Below are 17,760 nucleotides of genomic sequence, written 5' to 3'. Positions count from 1 at the left end.
ATCAATTATTCAAAGTGTTTTTAGAACACATAGGAAATGGAAAATGACAGGAATTACATCGTTTTAGTATTAGAATGCCTCTTATGTGCATTATTTGTACCAACGCTCCCTTTCTGGTCGCAGTGCCTCAAAAGACATAGAGAAACTTGGTGATACTCAGAGAGAACATATGCGTTAAGACCAGCAGTTTGTAGAGACGATCCCATGAAATGGCCGGACAGTAAAACACTTTCGTTAGCGATTCCCTCCACAGAAGGTGATGCAATTGTTTTTTGCTATTAGAAAAATTAGGCGTGGAGGGAATCTATTAAACTGGAAAGCAGCAGATTGAGGTGCAGTGCCTTCTGGTAGAAGCGCACAGTTCACCCGTGACGCACGACACCCTCACCCCACGCCTTTTCACGCCGAGGAGGCGGTCTCAGGCCGCGGCGGTTTCCGCCGCCCTTCCCGCCTCCCCGCACTACACCTCCCGGCATCCCCTCAGGGGCCGCGCCCTCCCCTCAGGCGCCGCGCGGGCCCGGACTACACTTCCCAGCAGGCAGCGCGGCCGCGGGAATACATCGCCCAGGCGGCTCCGCGCTACCGTTCCGCGCATGTGCCGCCGAGGGCTGGGCTGCTGCTCCCTGACGGGTGGCTGCGGCGGGTCCTCGCCATGGAGTCCTACGACGTGATAGCGAACCAGCCCGTCGTGATAGACAATGTGAGTGCGGGCGGCCGCGCGTCCCGGGAGCGGGGAGGGCGGGGGAGGACCGGCGGGCCGCAATCCCTTTGTCATCGGGGGCGGCCGCGCCCCGCCCGTACCCCCCCTACCGCGGCCCTCGCACAGCGCCGTATGCTGCCTCCTCGCAGGCCGTTGCCGGGGCGGGGCCGCCCATGTTTCGGCGCATCGCGATTGGCTGAGACGCCTGCTTGTCACCCACTGGAGGGCCGCTGCCCCTCGCCGGTGGGGAGCGGCCCCCGCCGCCGAGGTGCTTGCTGGCTGGGCGGGATGGGGTGACCCCATTGGCTGGGGCGGCTGTCAGTCGGCGGGGGCGGCCCACCGTTACCTGCTGAAGCGGGGCTCCTCTCGCCCCGCCCTCGCGGGGATCACCTGCGCTCATTGGCCGCTCGAACTGTCCGTCAGGCGAGGCTGCACCCCCGGCTCTGCGGGGTCCCTCTTTGTGCCTGGGGGACAATGGGGGACGGGAGGGGGACAATCGGCCCGGCCCCGGCCCCTCTGCCCTTCCCTGTCGGACCGCGCTGGGGACGATACGCCGCAGCCAACCCCCCCCCCCCCCCACACCACAGACCAGCTCCCTGACAGCCCCAGCGAAAGGGGTACGGCCGCCTCCCCCAGCACACCCAGCACAGCCCAGCGCTCACGGCGGGGCGGCGCCCGCACCCAGGGCGCCCGTTTCCATGCTGGAGCCCGCAGGAGGCAGAGCTCCTGAAGGAGCTGCTCCCACCAGGGCTTGCATCAGCTTTAACTTGACGGTGGGGCGTGGTGTCGCAGATGGCTGCTTTCAGCTGATAATGCTTCTCATGAGCGCAAAGCAGGCCTTCAACCTGTGTGGGTGAATAGTTCGGTTTGAGGTGGATGAGGGCGATCGTGTGCCTTGGTGAGATGCTTCTGCGTCTGGCTCTGATGAGCCTGGCCTCCCAAGGGAAAGGACTGTCCAGGAAGGGGTGGGAGGGCACAGCTTGGAGGGAGCCTCCTTCACTGTAGTGTCACAAATCCACGCTCCTCCCTTCTGACCTCTGCTGCCCGTGATGCAGGTTTTGTTGTTTTGGAGGGGCAATGTTGTGCTCCCTTCTTTCTTCATCATCTTAGTTTTTGCTGGGTATTTTTGTGGTATGACGTGGACTTGCTAGCCTAGCACTTTTCAACCTATTGCTTTTTTCCCCCTCCCCTAAGCTGAATGATTGTAGGTTGTCTCAGATCAAGCTCATTATTCTTCTGACTCCTTCTTTATTATTGATCCCCATTTCCTCTCTACAACTTGAGCTCTTGGATACAGTTTTGGGTTTGTTCCTTACCCTGGAATAATAACAGAGACTTAGGTTAGACATTGAAGGAAGATATCTAATGGAAAAGGAGATTAAGCAATAGAATTGACTATGTGGAGAAAAACATGCCATCTTCTTTACTGGACACATTAAAGATTAAGTTAGGTTGATTATTCTTAGAAATGACTGTAGTAACACTGGTGCTACTGTGGTGCCAAGTGATTAGCTAACCACTGAAGTTATTCCCAGGCACTCTAGTACTGTGAGGATGAGTTTGTTGTGCTACAGTCATATAATAGCAGCCTATATCTAATTTCAGCCTGTCCTTCCTTTTGTTATTTAGTGCAACGATTGCTGCCCCTGCTTCAGACCTGAAGAAGGGCTCATGTGCCAGCAACTGACTGTTTCTTTTCTCATTTTATCAGCTGGTTTTATAAAAGCCAATTCTTCTTGCCTCTCTGATAAATGAGTTCCCTCCCTTCCCCTGCCTGTACAAGAAGCAGAATGAAGCAGTTGTTGTGACATCTGCCTTTAACGCTGGCAGGCTGTCAGCCGAGGAGCCTTGTGGTGACAGTGCAATTTTGGTACTCTTCTGAGTTCAGGCAGGATGGAAGTGGAGCTGCACAGAGCAGGTACTGCTGTTCCTGCTGCCTCATTACTGCTCCTCAGAGAGCGGCAGGCAGCTTTTCAAGCCTGAATGTTGTCCCGTCTCGTGTGTGTGTATGGGAGGGGGAAATGAGGTACTGAGCTGGTGAACAAGCTAGCCCTGCTCTAGCATCTCGGTGTGTTCCAAAAGGACATTAAGGTATGTGGCTAAAAACTCAATAAGGAGGTTTTTTTTCCTCTTACCAAAGGTATCCTCAGCTTCATGTTTTCAGCAGGGAGAGTTTTGTAATATACAGTGAGAGGCTGGAGCTGTACCTCAGCACAACCTTAATACTCTTCACTGTCTAATAAGTAAATATTAAGAGTTGTATTCCCATCCTGCGCTCCAACACACTCTCTCTGAAATAAATGGCCTGGGAGCCCTCATGAACATAACACACATGTAAATAGACAGCATGCTTCAGCTGTGGCCTAAGCAAGTGCAAATTCCTTGACCTCCATTGAATTGCCTCTGTTTACATAAAAGAGGATAAAATTTGGCTTAGTAGTCTAAGTGGTGGCATTTTAAACAGCTGAGCTGTCAGTAAGGGCTGTTGTGTCCTTGGTTTGTTCTTAGATCTTATAAATGTGTATCTAATAAAATAATTTTACAAAAATATGAAATGTGCACTCTCTGTAAAAAGTGCTACACGGCAGGTTGACTCTCTTGATGATTTCCATTTAAATTTGAGTCCTAAATGCATTAAGATGAATGAATCAATAACTGTCTAGCTACAGAGCTAGTGGGAAAGGCACGTTCAGTTACTTTAAGGTATTCACGAGAATTTTCCATGAGATTATCTTCCTTGACCTTTACATTTGACATGTAGTTTTTCTTTCTTCTTTTTTTTTTTGCCTAGATTTAAAAAAAAAAACAACAAAAAACCAAAACCAAACACAAAACAAAAAAAGTGGGATGAAAGCCCAGCCAGGATAGTTACTGGTGGAAGGATGTTAATTTTTAAATTCTTGTAAGTTTTAATAAATCAGAGCTTGTAGCAGAAGAGAGGGTGGGAGAGGGTGATGCTTTTTTTCCCCTCCCCCTTATTTGAAACAAGGTTGAAAAACAAAGTCTTTACTTTAAACCTTTTGAATCTGCCAGGGTTATTGCAAAATTTAAACCTTTTCCTATCGTTGTATAGGAATATCAAGCTGGCCAATAATAAATAGATCTACTCAGTGCACACATCTTCAAAGAAGTAAAATGTTTTCCAGAAAAATTGAATAGGTCAGAAAGGGATGTCAGGTCTTTGTAGTGTGGAGATAGCAAACAGCTGTGCTTGGGTTATTCCCAGGGACTTGGAAGCACAGTGTGTTGAAGTCCCATCCTACTGGCACACTCAAAACAGTAATTCGTTTTTGACACTAGCTAGAAGTTCTGAACTATTGACACATTTTGTTAACTTTGAACTTCCAATTTGTAAATCTTAAAATGCATAACTTGCGGGGAATCTCACCAGGACATGCTGGGTAATTTTTGGCCTGACATAAGGAAGTTTCGATCTCTCCGTTAAAATAGGAGCATCATTGTTCTCCTGAAACCATTTCCCAGCAGCAGACTGTGCTGGCAGCAAGATCAGTCATTATCTTGAATAAAATATTCAATAAGCACAATATTCTGATGTGGTTACGTTAACTCCATTTGATTCAACTTTTTTGCTACAAGGCTTGACAAAGGATGGTATTATTTCCCAGGTATAGAGTTGTTTGTAAGATATAAGGAAAAACAGAATACTTGTTTTGGTTTATTCCTTGCTTGACTTTGAAGTGAATAGCCAGAAGAGTGTCTGTCTAAAGGGAAGTCTTTTTAACACTTCACAGGCCACTTTGTCCCACCAGTGCCTGTTAGTGCAGACCTCGGGAGTCCTGCTTGCCCAGGAGAGTAGTCCTGCCCAGCTGCCAGCTTAGGTGTGCTCCTTGAGCCAGCCTGGCTGCAGGCATTTGTCGGGAGATGAGGATTCAAGTGATGTGTCTTTTATAATTAGCTAGGTCTGGTTTGCAGTGTTCCTGATACTCATCTCTTACAGATGGATCCTGGCAAATCTGACTGGTGTTTTTAAGGCAGGAGTACCCTGGCCCTGGCGCAGAGCACACGTGCTCTGTGCAAAGCCTGCCACCTAGGCTGAAACTGCTGATGAAAGTAGCTTGAGAATAAGGTGCTGGACTGTGAACTGGAGAGGCTGGGGCCACCCTGCATTCCTTTCTGCTGAGCCTGCTCTGGCTGGTAACCTCTGGCACTGGAACGGGGCAGGCTGCTGGGGTGGCAGCAATGGAACCTGCTGCAGCCAGAGCTTGTCTGGTGGAGCCCTGAGCAACTCATTTGGCCTCAGCCTTCAAGTGAAAGCAGTGATGCTGACCCACGCAGAGGCGGTGGGAAGGGGAAAGCAGTAGAAGAGCTTCGTCGCTACTCTTTTTAAAATGCTCTGGGGCAGCCAAAATGTCTTTTTGGCCCCTTAAAAAGAGCACTCCTGCTGCAGAGCCCTTGAGAGTGAAGAGGGACTTTATAGGTTTCAGTGTAAACTCACGTGCTTTGCTCCCAGTACTGGATAAAATGGAACTGCTGCTCTTTCTGCAGAAGAGCTTGCTCCTGTGGTAGTCTGGGATTATTAGTGAAACAACTTATCCGAGGAGATTCTATGAAAATCTGCTCCTTAGCAAAACTTGGGTGTTCCTGCAAGCTGCTCATTGTTTCAAGATGTCATTCCCTTGTGCAGGGAGAGGAAATGGAGGAGGGGAAGGAGTCAGCACAGATCCAAGTTGATGGTGGGGTTCCCAGGATGCCTCTGGATGATACCAACGGGGACAGGAGCTGTGGGGCCAGATGCCCATGCTGACTCCCTGCCAGGCCCTCCCTGCAGCTAGCTTTACCCACTCTGTGTTTGCTGCTCTGAATGTCACAGAAGGCTTTTTGGATTTGCGCCTTTCTGACTGCCACACCTAATCTCTTCTTCCTTGTCCCTTTTAAATGAGTCCTATCCTGTCAGCCACTCTTCCTGCTTCAGCCCTTCCCCTTGCAGTCTGACTGTCACCTTTGTTCTTTCCAGACTCCAGTCTGGTTTAGTTTCCAGTGTCTAAACAGGTTTCTGTGACCTGCCTCTTTAGCATTAGCTAGTTTATCCACCACCTGATCTTCTTTTCCCTAGTCTCCACTCCAACCTGTTTCATCCAGTCCTTTCCTACTCCTTTCTCTGCCTTTATCCACGCTCCCTCCATCCGCTCTAAATCCACTGCTTCTGAGAGGCCTGCAGCTCACATTTATATGTTCCTCCCACAGGGCTCGGGTGTGATTAAAGCAGGTTTTGCAGGTGATCAAATACCGAAATACTGCTTTCCAAACTAGTAAGTATTTTGCTGGTCTTGGTAAGTTCTTAGTACTGTGTTCCAACTCTTTGATATGTAGATGGGAAGAATGGTCCAATTTTGTAACTGGAGAAATGAGTTATTCTTTCTCTGTCTGCTGCACAGAAGCATCAGGGAAAGGAGGGGTCTGCTATTAAGTACTTTGAGATTTTATGGGAGGGGTAAAAACAAACCATAAAGATGACTTATAACTTTGTCAGGCTCAGCACCCAACCAAAGCTGTAGGGTGCTTTATGCTTGAAACATTAGGACACAACAAAAAAGACAAAGTTGGGACGAGAGGTGTGAAGACCTCTATATTTCTTCGTGTGTGGTCTGATGTTTTGATTCCTGTTGAACTTCCTTGGAAGTTTTCTGAGAGCTTACTGGAAGAAAGACTACTGGGTCAGGAGCTCTGAATAGTCACTGGCTTTTATTTTCAACAGGGTCAGCTTTTAATTAGTATATTTTTGTTCTGAGCGCTGTGTTCTGTGTGGTGAGGTGGGGTCTGGGACTATAAATGTCTAATCTGAGAAGCGTTCCTGTGGTCAGGCAACACCACGTGGATCTGTCAGCTCACACCGTTGCTCAGTCTGGCCATGTTCACCCCAGGCATTGCTGGAACAAATAAGTCCTGAATCACCAGGGAGAGTGTGGCCAGCTGCAGCTGGCTTATGTTCTGCCACTTCAGAAGTGTCTACAATCTGTTCCTGTCACCTCTGATTCAGAGATTAGTGCAAACAGAGCAAACCTAGGTCTGCCTGCACCAGGTAGTGCCCCAGACTTGCCCATCATTTTAGAAAGTACTGGTTAGGAGAGAGAGGAACACAAAGTAGTTAATCCATGGGTACATCTGAGCTTGCTCTCTCTCAGCACTTATACTCTTGCCTCTGTTCTAGTGTGGGCAGACCAAAGCACATTCGTGTTATGGCTGGTGCTTTAGAAGGGGACATTTTCATTGGTCCAAAGGCAGAGGTAAGAAAACCTGTATACTGCACTTCTGCATGTATCTCAGTATGCTCCTGTAAGGAGGGGCTGTAGCAGTTGTGGTTAAAAGGGCTGTGGTTCCTTGGTATCAGCACATAGATCTGAAGAGCAGAATAGATTGTATCTTTTAAGTGTGTCCACGGTGGGCTGGGAAGCTTCATGAAATTCTTTGCCAACCTGCTGACCACAGACCTTTTTCCCGAGTCCTTCTGTATCTCTCCTTTTTTTTTTTTTCTAGGCTACTTCTAGGTCTGTATGGTTACATGCCCATCTTTTTGACTGGGAAATTGAGAAATGGACCCTACTGGGTTGCCTTTTATCTCCTTGGTGTGGGCAAGAAGCTTGCTTTCCACAGTCCTGCTTTTGTCAGCATGTAGTCGCATGGTCTCACGTTTCTCGTGAGCCCTCTGAACTACATTTCCCAATACCACCGTGTTATGTCTTATATCATAACCAAGCCGGTAGAACAAAGATACCATTTGAAAGGTGTCTGTATGTTGGCTTGAAAACTGTTAGGATGGAATGTGCTCTGCAAACACCAGACTTTCCTCCTCGGTATAAAAAGGCCTTGTTTAATCTTGTGAATACTTCTGTGGGAGAGATGTTTGTGATTAACATTCAGTTTTTGCCCTATGTGCTACAGATAAGTTGTCTTTTAGTATAAGCAAAAATAAGTCAGTCTAACAGATTAAATTGTCATAGTTTTCAGAAATGTGATTAAGCCTCTGACAGGTATGCTCTGTTGTCATTTCTGTTGGCTCAGGAACACAGAGGTCTCCTCTCGATCCGATACCCAATGGAGCATGGCATAGTGAAGGACTGGAACGACATGGAGCGCATTTGGCAGTATGTGTATTCAAAAGACCAGCTTCAGACGTTCTCAGAGGAGGTGAGATACCTCATTATGTAACGGCACAGGCATTATTCAGTGTCCATATAAAATCAAGAGCCTTGGAACTCCAGGAAAGATACAGGACTCTTCCTTTGCTCTTCTTTCTAAATGTGTCTGTTGCTAAACAGGGCTCTTTCACCTCTCAGAGGATACTGCACAAAAATGTCCAAGCAAATTCCTTCCCACATCTAATGTTCTGGCCTGACTGAAAATCTGACTTTCAACATTTGTTATTCACACTCTCTCTAATGATTCTGCTCTAGGCCAAGTGCTTCTAACTTTTCCTGTTCTGCCTGCACATCAGGCATATCCACTCAGCAGTAACATGATTTGAAGTGAGGAAGGAGAAAACCACAATCCTGTGGTCTGGAAGGAGCTGACCAAAACATTATTAAATGACTGAGAGTAATAGGTTGTATAAGTGGAGGAGGAATATTTCTGCCTGTTCATGCTAAGAGCATATGCCTTCACCCGTTCTTAGGGTTTGTGTATTTTGGCTAATCTGGCTGACTTTAGACGCTGAGAGTCATCTTGTTCATCCTTCACAGGACAGTCACTCACAGAGTGGATTTTTCTAACACTTCTTCATAACTAGACCAGAGCCCTGCTGGTCCTCCAATTTAATAGAGGTTATTCACAGTCTAAAACAGCTCAGTACCTGAAATTATTCCCTTCTATCTGTCCTCTTGCACTAGTGGTTCCTAAAGCAAATAAATATGCAGAGCAGAAACTTTCAGGAACACAGATCTAGCTGCCTCCTCGTTATTGCAGCACGGCTCCTTCTTTTCTTTACCAGCATCCTGTGCTGCTGACGGAAGCACCCCTAAACCCACGCAAGAACAGAGAGCGTGCTGCTGAGGTGTTTTTTGAGACCTTCAATGTCCCAGCACTATTCATCTCCATGCAAGCTGTACTTAGCCTGTAAGTGTGTTTCATCTTTGATTTGTGTTTGTGAAATGTTGCTGGGAGACCCTTTTTTATTTACCACAAACAAACAAACAAACCACAACAGAAAAAACCCACAGTGATGCCTGACTTATTCCCTTTTCAAGCAAGAACTGAAATTAATTTTTAATTTCTGCAAAAAAGAGTTTACTGGAATTTGCTGGACTGTGGTGAGAACTAAGTTTTGGGATTTTTATAGCCCCTGTTCATATGAAATCGCTGCTCACTGAGTTGAGCCTGGATGTGCTGCATGCTTGGGGTCACTTTGAATTGCTTGTTCTGACTTGATTGTTTGCCCCCTTGCTAGCTACGCTACTGGGAGGACTACAGGAGTGGTGCTGGACTCCGGGGATGGCGTTACCCATGCAGTTCCCATCTATGAAGGCTTTGCCATGCCTCACTCCATCATGCGGATTGACATCGCTGGCCGTGATGTCTCACGCTTCCTGCGTCTCTATCTTCGGAAGGAAGGCTATGACTTCCACACAACCTCCGAGTTTGAGATTGTCAAGACCATCAAGGAGGTGATGCCTTTTCTGTTTCTGTGTGTATCCAAGAAGGGATTTCTGCCCAAGGGAAGTTGTGACTTGTGAACTCTGGTGGGAAGTGCCAGCTTACCTAGCTTTGCATCTCATTGCTATATCTACCCAAGGGAGACTAGGGCCACTAAGATGATTAAAGGACTGGAGCATATCATATATGAGGAAAGGCTGAGAGGGCTGGGACTGTTGAGCCATGAGAAGAGAAGGTTTGGGAAGATCTCATCAATGTCTATAAGTGTCTGAAGGGAGGGTGCAATGAAAAGAGAGCCAGGCTCATTTCAGTGATGTCCAGTGGCAGGACAAGATGCACAAACTGAAGCACAGGAGGTTCTGTCTGAACATAAACTTTTTTTACTGTGAGGGTGACCAAGCACTGGCACAGGTTGTACAGAGAGCTGTGGAGTCTCTTCTTGGTGATATTTAAAAGCCATCTGGACATGGTCCTGGGCAGCCTGCTCTAGGAGGCCTTGCTTGAACTAGGTGGGTGGACAAGCTGACCTCCAGAGGTCCCTTGCAACCTCAGCCATCCTGTATTCTGTGAGACTTATAGTCAAGGTTGCATCTAATCCCTGTTGATGGTCTGTTGACATGAAGGTGAAGACAGGCTGGTGGTTCAGAATCTGCTTTGCATTTATCATTAGACCCCGAGAAACTGCAGCACAGATATCTTTTCACTAGTGTTTGTTTACCCTTCAGGGCAAGGCTCTGTAAAATCTGACAGGTAGGGATCGCAAGCGGGATATTGCAAGTTGCTTCTCCCCACAGTGAAAGAATTCACAGCATTTACGTTTACAAAAGCTTCCTCTCTTCATAGGGTCTGCAGTGTTTCATGACCTTAGACCTATGCAGCAGTTTGGAAAGGCATGCTTAAGCTGCCTTGCAAAGCAGTTACTTTGGCTTCTGTTGTGTGCCAAGAGAGGATGACAGAGATGGGACAGTGAACAGTAGCTCAGAGCTGGTGACTGCTCACAGCAGCTTTGTGGCATTGCTGTGCTCACACCGTCAAGTTGCTCTCTGATTTCAGCAAGGCTGTGTGCAACCCGGGGCCACCTGCGCACCCGTGCCTTTCAGTACATGGGGTCAGTCCTCAGATCAGTACTGGCTGTGATCGCTGTGTGCTGATGCCTGGCAGTAGCTGCCATGCTGTGGGCCCCCAGCACAAGCTATGATTGCCACAGACAACTCTGGGCTGAGTCAGCAGCTGGTGCCAGGGTTTGAGTGTTAATGAGCTATTCTTGAGCCTGCGACTTACCAGCAAAGGACCATAATGGAAATAGTTTGCTGCTTCTGCATGGCTGTAGTTCAGTGTGGCTGTGCTGAGGGACCAGTGCTTGTGCTTCATGTCACGGTAGAGCTGAACGGCTTCTATCTGTCACCCAGAGTGGGAGCCTTCATAGGGTTGTAGGTTTTAACCTGGTGGCTGCTCTCTACCATTCAGCAATTAACACTTGTAAAACAGGGAAAAAACCTGATACATGCCGATACTGCAGCATCTGCAGACCAGAAGATCGAGTGGTCGGAGGCTTGCTGAAGACCTCTTTGCTTCAGAAGCCTGTTTTGTACCAAGTGTCAGTTGCAGTGCAATTGTAGCGGCCTTATGGAACAAAGCAAGAGACTCGTACTCCTTGTAAATGGCTACGGCTCCCTTTGCGTCTTGGGTGATGAAATTATTAAAAGACATTGTGCTGACTATTAAACACAATGTCTTGCACTAGTGCAACCTTTTATCTGGTCTGTGTGCTTAGGGGAACAAAGAGCAGGGGAAAGTGAGCCATGTCCTGCTTTGCATACTGACTACCCTCACCAGTGAGTCTGTTGAGGAAGGGAGGAAACAATCTGATGTTTGCTCTCCAACCTACACCTTTTGCTTTACTTTAAGATTAATTTTAGCTGGGGAAAGTGTTGCAGATTTCCAGGATATATGTGCCTGGAACTTGCAATGAGACTTCTGTTAATGCTGGTGCGTGCCATTTGTGACCTGATTTGCAAATCCGAGAGGTTGAGCGTGGCTTCTTGTGTTGGCAGCTTTCTTGCCTCGGGAGAAGGCACAAAGCTGAGATCCTGGACACGGGAGTTTCTCAGTCCCAAAAGCTCCTTGTGATCTGTTGGAGTCTGTCTGACCTGAGATAGATAGATAGATAGATAGATAGATAGATAGATAGATAGATAGATAGATAGATAGATAGATAGATAGATAGATAGATAGATAGATAGATAGTTAAGAGGAAAAATATTAGGAAAGAAATTTGGGGATGTTGAGAAGTCTCGAGAAGAAACTACCTTAAAAGGGGAACCCTTAATACTTACTTCAGTGCAAACATTGTTCTCTGTTTCTTGGTTTACTGTGAGGGTGGTCAAACACTGGAACGGGTTGCCCAACGAGGTTTGTAGATTCTCCATCTATGGAGGTTCTCCAGGCATGACTGGACATGGTTTTGGGCAGTCTGCTCTTAACTGACTCTGCCTGAGCAGCAGCATTGGACTAGATGATCTCTTAAGGCTCCTTCCAACATAAATGTTTCAGTGATTCTGTTTAGATATTTTTTTTTCATCCCCCAAATGATAACACTTTAGAATAGTAAAGCTTACTGTGGAATACAAAACATGGGGTGCTGGAGCTGTTTAAAAAGTCAAAGTATTTTGTTTCCTGTAATTTAAAATGTAGGTGGGCAATGGGAAATGAACAGCTTAGATCATCTTAAGAAATTTTTGCTCTTAGCTATTGGTTAGTGTTTACTCTGTTGAAATGTAATAATGGACTTTGCTCATGCTCCTCATCTGTTGCAAAGTTACCTGAGCCCTGCTTTATACAAGGTTAATGTCACAAAGGGTGTTTCAGGTGTGTGCTTTACTTTGCCCTGTAGTAGGTTGGAAGCGCTCACAGGGTAGTTACCCCATCCACACTAGAGGGAGGTAACTTCTGTGCAGTAAGAGAGAGCTGGAAGCAAAAGGTGAGCAGCAGCTAGAGGGGATATAAGTATCCTTGATGTCTCAAATCATCACAGGGAGCTGTAGCCTGAATAGGTATTTTATATGATATGAACCCAAAAGGTCTTTCCCCAGCACAAAATGTTGAAATTGGTCTCCTCAAGGGATACACGGTTTTTGATTGTTAGCGAGCAAAGAATTTTATCAGAGGCATTTGGATCTACCCTTCTCATCTCCCTCTCCCTGACTCTGTTTCCAATACAGCGTGCCTGCTACCTGTCAATAAACCCTCAGAAGGATGAGACTCTGGAGACAGAGAAGGCTCAGTACTACCTGCCAGACGGAAGCACTATTGAGGTTTGTAAGGACCAGCCTCAGGGGACTCCTGATGTGAAACACAGGGTTTCCAGAATAGCCTTCTGCCTAGTGGTGGGAAATTTAGTGTGATGTTAGGTAGGAGGGGATAATATTGGAAGACTAGAACTCATCCCAGGTTGTTGACTGGGCACTAGAATTTTTAGGGGAAAGAAACATTATCAGAAACCTCACAACTTCTACTGGAAGTCCTGGGTAAGGATGCAGCGTGACCATGGGGACTCTGAGCAGTTTGAGTGCAGGCTCTGATCTAGCGAATCTTTATGTAGATCAGGTACAGAGCGTGGGTAGTTATCAGCTCACTAAATTCAGCAGTGAGTTTGTATATGGCTTTTGTCCTGCGTAGAGGTGCAGAAACAGTTGCTTTGAAGAGTTAGGAATAATCCTCAAAAGACTGAGCCCTCTATAGAATGGTTGAAGGAGAGGAAATGCAGCACCTCCAGCACCAGGGGTGGATCCGCCTCATTTTCTGCCAGTGACCTGCTGTACAGGGCTGAACAAGTTTCATCTCTTTCATCTGCAAAACAGAAATAGCACCTTTTCTAGGAGCAGTAGACCAAACTGGCACTCACTTGGGAGCTAGTGATGCAGCATGAACGTCCAGAAAACCTTATTACTCTGAAGACTCACCTAACAGAGGCAGGTCTAAACTGTAGACAGTGAACAGAGCCACACTGCTCTCCCCTCTGTGCTAACTTCTCCCCTTGCAGATCGGCCCTGCCCGTTTTCGAGCCCCGGAGCTCCTGTTCCGGCCAGACCTGATAGGGGAGGAATGTGAAGGACTCCATGAGGTGCTTGTTTTTGCCATTCAAAAATCAGACATGGACCTGAGGCGAACGCTGTTCTCCAACATCGTGCTGTCTGGAGGCTCCACGCTTTTCAAAGGTTCCTGCCTCTCCTCTTTCAGTGGGCTGTGACATACCTGATCTCTTGCTTCCTTCTCTGGTGAAACTGGAAAGATAACCTAGATCACCCAGTTTGTCCTGTGGGGTGAGGGCTGTGGGAACTCTGCTCTCTCAGCGGGGTTACTGTCTCATTTTCTGAGTCCCAGTCATACTCTTGTGGGTATGCAAGATACCTCTGCCCTTGTACCTCACTTTCTGGGCTTGAAGGGCTTTTATTGTTTTTTCTCCTATCATTCTGCCTAGGTCAGGACTGAATTGCTGTGTTCATTCCTGCTGCTGTAGTTCAGGATAGTTGAGACTAGGTTCCGAAAAGGCTCTTGCATCTCCTAGGGTTCCTGTAGGTGTCTGGGGGATGTGTGTGTGTAAGTCAAACAGTCCTGCTACTGCGCGAAGTGTCAGCTCTGTGTGTGCAGAAAGCTTTCTACCCATCCCCTCAGGGCTCACTCAGCTGGTCCCCGGCAACTTAAAGATATCCTCTGCCAGAACCTGTCAGCCTGTTATCCACAGGTGGACATCTCCAGATAGGTCCTGGTCTTCCTGTTCAAACCCTGCTCCCCTGTACTGATGGGCTGGACACAGGAGGAATGCCCAAGGAAGGAGGAGGTCCCAGATAAAAACCTTGTTTGTCTCAAGTTGCTACTGAGTGATAGAGCCCATTATGCCAGCATTTGAGGTCTATCTGAGTGAGACAGAATCCCGTTATCTCACTGGCTGTGTTCTGTGTCTCTCCAAACTGGTCTCTCTGAGATCTGAGGTGGGTTATCTGAATAGGACTGCATAGGACAGGTCCACGTTGTTAGTAGATGGAACTTGGGATTTTGCTGAGGGGCTCACACAACATGTTTTCTGTCTTGTGCAGGCTTTGGTGACAGGCTGTTGAGTGAAGTGAAGAAACTAGCTCCGAAGGACGTCAAAATAAGGGTAGGAGCAATCTCTTCTGTGTTTATCACTTAATCCATGTGGTCTTTGGCCTTTAAGAACCATACTAAGGGCACAGCTGCCATCTGCTTCAAACCAGAAATTACTTTCCTGAGGTGGCCCAACCGTATTTGCTGTCATGATGAAAACCTTTTTGGTTTCATCACTAAGAAGATGGCTCCTCTAAGAGTGTGACCCCTTGTCCAGGATCCTGGACCAGAGTGGCTGTTTTGGGGGGCGCTGCTGGGTGACTTTCTGATGGGAGAGATCATACCTGTGTTTGTCAGCTGTTAGCCATAGTGAAATGGGAGCAATGTGTCAGGAGGCGTAGACTGGAGCATGGGAAGGTACTGACTGATCTTCTCTTTCTCCCAGATATCAGCTCCCCAGGAGAGGTTGTATTCCACGTGGATTGGGTATGTACTGCAGAGTGAGTCTTGCTGTGGGATGAGGGCCAGGGAGGCGCAGCCTGTTCGCAGTCACGCTGTTGTCCCTTGTGATGCTGCGTGTCAGGAGGGTTTCATCGTTCAGCTGCACGATGGTCAGCGCGTTACTGGAGAAGCAGTCAGCAGGTTGTTTGGGAGGGGGTGGCTGATGCCAGGCTCTGTAGCGCAGGCACTTCTGATGCTAACAGGAAAGGAAGTGACTGTCCAGAGAGCATTTCTGTTGTAGGTAACTGGGAGCCTCGGCACCTTTCTGACAGGGGGAAGTGTCACGCAATAGAGACAGCTCATCTCTGCAGAGATATGATGGGAGTGCCCCCAACATTTTGCTTTAACCCATAACGTGCCTGTCTCTCCCCAGTGGCTCTATCCTGGCGTCACTGGACACCTTTAAGAAAATGTGGGTTTCGAAAAAGGAATATGAAGAAGATGGAGCTCGTGCCCTCCACCGAAAAACCTTCTAGCCCTGGGACCTGTCCTCAGTCTCCTCCGAAGACTCACTTCAGTTCTAAACTCGCTTTTCTGAGTCCGAGTGTCTGAGAGCTGCCTGTGTGTGTGTGTGTGCGCCAGCATGCCCCGATGTCACTGAGCAAAGACAACAGCAGCAGGAGGGTTGTATTAGTACTACTAACTACTTATTTTTTTATTTTTTTTTTTAATGGAAAGGAGAAAATACCAGTCTGAATTTCTCCAGAATGGCCCATTCCTTTTTCCTTTCAGTACCTTAATTTCTGTATCGCAATCACATTTGTCACTGTAAAACAAATAAGCAAGCAAAAACAAAGGGAACAGCTTATAGAAACTGCCTAGCAAGCCAGAAGGGAGCCAGCCACTGCGGACTGCTCACACAGGCTTTAGTCAGCCCGACTGCAATGCCTGGATTGTCTGGAAACATGTAGCTGAGGCCCGCATAGGTACTTTCTTCTTCAGCAGCGTCTTTACCATCAGTAGGTTTTTGAAGTTGGTTTTAATATATTTTTTTATTAAGAGAAAGCACATTCTCAACGGTTAAGCCCATTTGCCCCCAGTTTTTGGTGCGTGAATGTGTGTATGCCTGTGTGACTTCTTAGCCTGATGCGTGGGCCTGCACCGCAGCTGGAGAAGTTGGTGATAGGACTTAGTTTGTATTGCATGGAGTAGAACAAAGCAAATCTAATCAGCTATCATTGTACTAGACGGTTATTCTCTTGTACTTTGTTTTAAATACCTTTTCTGCTCTGGAAGCAAGTGCCCCAGAGCCGGGGTGAAGGCACTTGTGTGTTCCCCCTCAATCTGCCAAGATTTACCGTGCTGAGTTCTCATGTTCTTTCTCTATAAGAGTCGAGGCTGTTTCCCTCCTTCCTGCCACGTCAGGGCACAGGGAGCATGTACTTGCAGCCAGGCATAACTCTTGTGTACTTCATCCGTTCTGGGGCAAAAATAATAATTGGAAAGCTGCACTGTAACGTAAGAATTGTTTTATTTATTGAAATGTCTGAGGATATATCAAATACTGACCACAGCACCTGGGAATTACGCTTTGGGTCGTCTTTGAAAACCTGTTACCCAGCTGTCCGTCGTTGGATGTTTTAACATTGTTTACAGCACACATGCTTAGCAGAACAGCCAGCCAGCCCCACGACACCACCCAGTGATGGCTCCTGAGGGAGCCTCGCTGTTCTCTATGAATGCACTAAATGAGAGGACAATAAGCTCTACCAGGACCTTGGTGCGAGCAGCAGGTTTGTGAGCAGGAAACTGTCACGAAGGCTGTGCTTTGCTGTACTGCGCATGCCTCTCTGCTCACCTGGTGGCTGCTTTGCTTCTACCGCTTTTTCAGCGATGGGCAGGCCTAGAGACCCACTGGTGTTGGCGTGTGCCACTGTTTCCCTTTTAGATTTTTCTTAGGCATTATTTGGTGCTTTTTTTTTTTTTTTTTCCACCAGTGTGGATTTTCTGCAGTACCTGGCAGTAGCAGAGGAGCTGGCGTTGCTCGGTGGCAGTTCCTCCCTGTTCCCCTCCTTTCTGTTCATTGCCACGCATCACCCCGGGATCACCCTCGAGTGCAGAGATGGGGTAGGAGCTGAGGGGTGACAGCTGGTGCATTGCCCCAGCTGAGATGAACGTAAGTGGGAGCTGCATTCTCGGGGCTTGCCGCTGTGTTCAGAGAGGCTGTAGGCAGGTGTGGTGGTCTCTTCCCAGCAGAGGCCAGGTTGCTTGTTCACCTACCCCGCATCAGAGCATACTGTGGGTTTGTTTTTTGTAAGCAAGAACTTGTCAGGTAGAGAAGAGCCATCAATGCTCAGCCTTCTGCTGGAAAATCAGCTGTATTCTTGCTGGTTTGCTGCAGTGTGTAGAGGGGAAGTAGCAGCCCCCTCTCTGTTCAGTTACTGTGTGCACCAGGCAGTGCCAGTGAGCTCCTCCTCCCCATCCCAGCCCCTCTGCTGGCCTTGCAGAAGCAGCAGTGCTCCATTTCATAAGCTGCAGTGACCGGACAGAAAGGTGCCATCTCCAAACTAGCATTTGTTTGATCTGCCTGACTGTTCCCTCGCACACTGTCCAAACCGTGTTGCCTGGTGGTGCCCAGCATACTTAAATAAAGTCATTCATATACAACCCTCAAGCCTCCTGGCCTCATCTTCCCACGTGTAATTTTATGGAGGTAGCTCATGTTTTTCTCTGGCTAGTCTCTGCTAGGAAATGTCACCTCTGGTCCAGGATTGCCTTCCTGAGCTGAGGGAGGAGGGTCCTGGGCTGCAGCTGTGGTCTGCACCAGCGGTGTCCAAAGCTGCTGTCCTTGGCAGCCATTATCTCCGCGACCTCAGCTTGTCACTGCAGAGAAGCTGGCAGCCAGGGCTGGTGCAGGCAGCAAGGGC

General features: G+C 47.8%; 1 protein-coding gene across 1 annotated transcript; it reads left to right on the top strand.

Annotated features, from left to right (window-relative positions):
• The first annotated feature begins 544 nt into the window (after positions 1-544).
• ACTR1A (actin related protein 1A) lies at positions 545-17,502 on the top strand. The gene is made up of 11 exons (XM_064464035.1): positions 545-700; positions 5,906-5,970; positions 6,870-6,945; positions 7,721-7,846; positions 8,646-8,770; positions 9,102-9,318; positions 12,529-12,621; positions 13,350-13,524; positions 14,404-14,465; positions 14,838-14,878; positions 15,267-17,502. Exons 1-11 carry the CDS (start codon positions 653-655, stop codon positions 15,367-15,369), a joined length of 1,131 nt encoding a protein of 376 aa, XP_064320105.1. The 5' UTR covers positions 545-652; the 3' UTR covers positions 15,370-17,502.
• Positions 17,503-17,760: the final 258 nt, after the last annotated feature.

Source organism: Phalacrocorax carbo, chromosome 12 (assembly GCF_963921805.1).
Source record: "Phalacrocorax carbo chromosome 12, bPhaCar2.1, whole genome shotgun sequence".
NCBI classification, from domain to species: domain Eukaryota; kingdom Metazoa; phylum Chordata; class Aves; order Suliformes; family Phalacrocoracidae; genus Phalacrocorax; species Phalacrocorax carbo.
This window is presented reverse-complemented; position numbering and strand designations above follow the sequence as displayed.

What these genes read in the sequence shown, in the direction of transcription:
- ACTR1A (XM_064464035.1), top strand. Translation starts at nt 653, where the DNA reads ATGGAGTCCTACGACGTGATAGCGAACCAGCCCGTCGTGATAGACAAT. An exon ending in TTCAGACGTTCTCAGAGGAG is followed by an intron (nt 7,847 to 8,645) that starts GTGAGATACCTC and finishes TTTCTTTACCAG; the next exon opens with CATCCTGTGCTGCTGACGGA. An exon ending in CAGACGGAAGCACTATTGAG is followed by an intron (nt 12,622 to 13,349) that starts GTTTGTAAGGAC and finishes CTCCCCTTGCAG; the next exon opens with ATCGGCCCTGCCCGTTTTCG.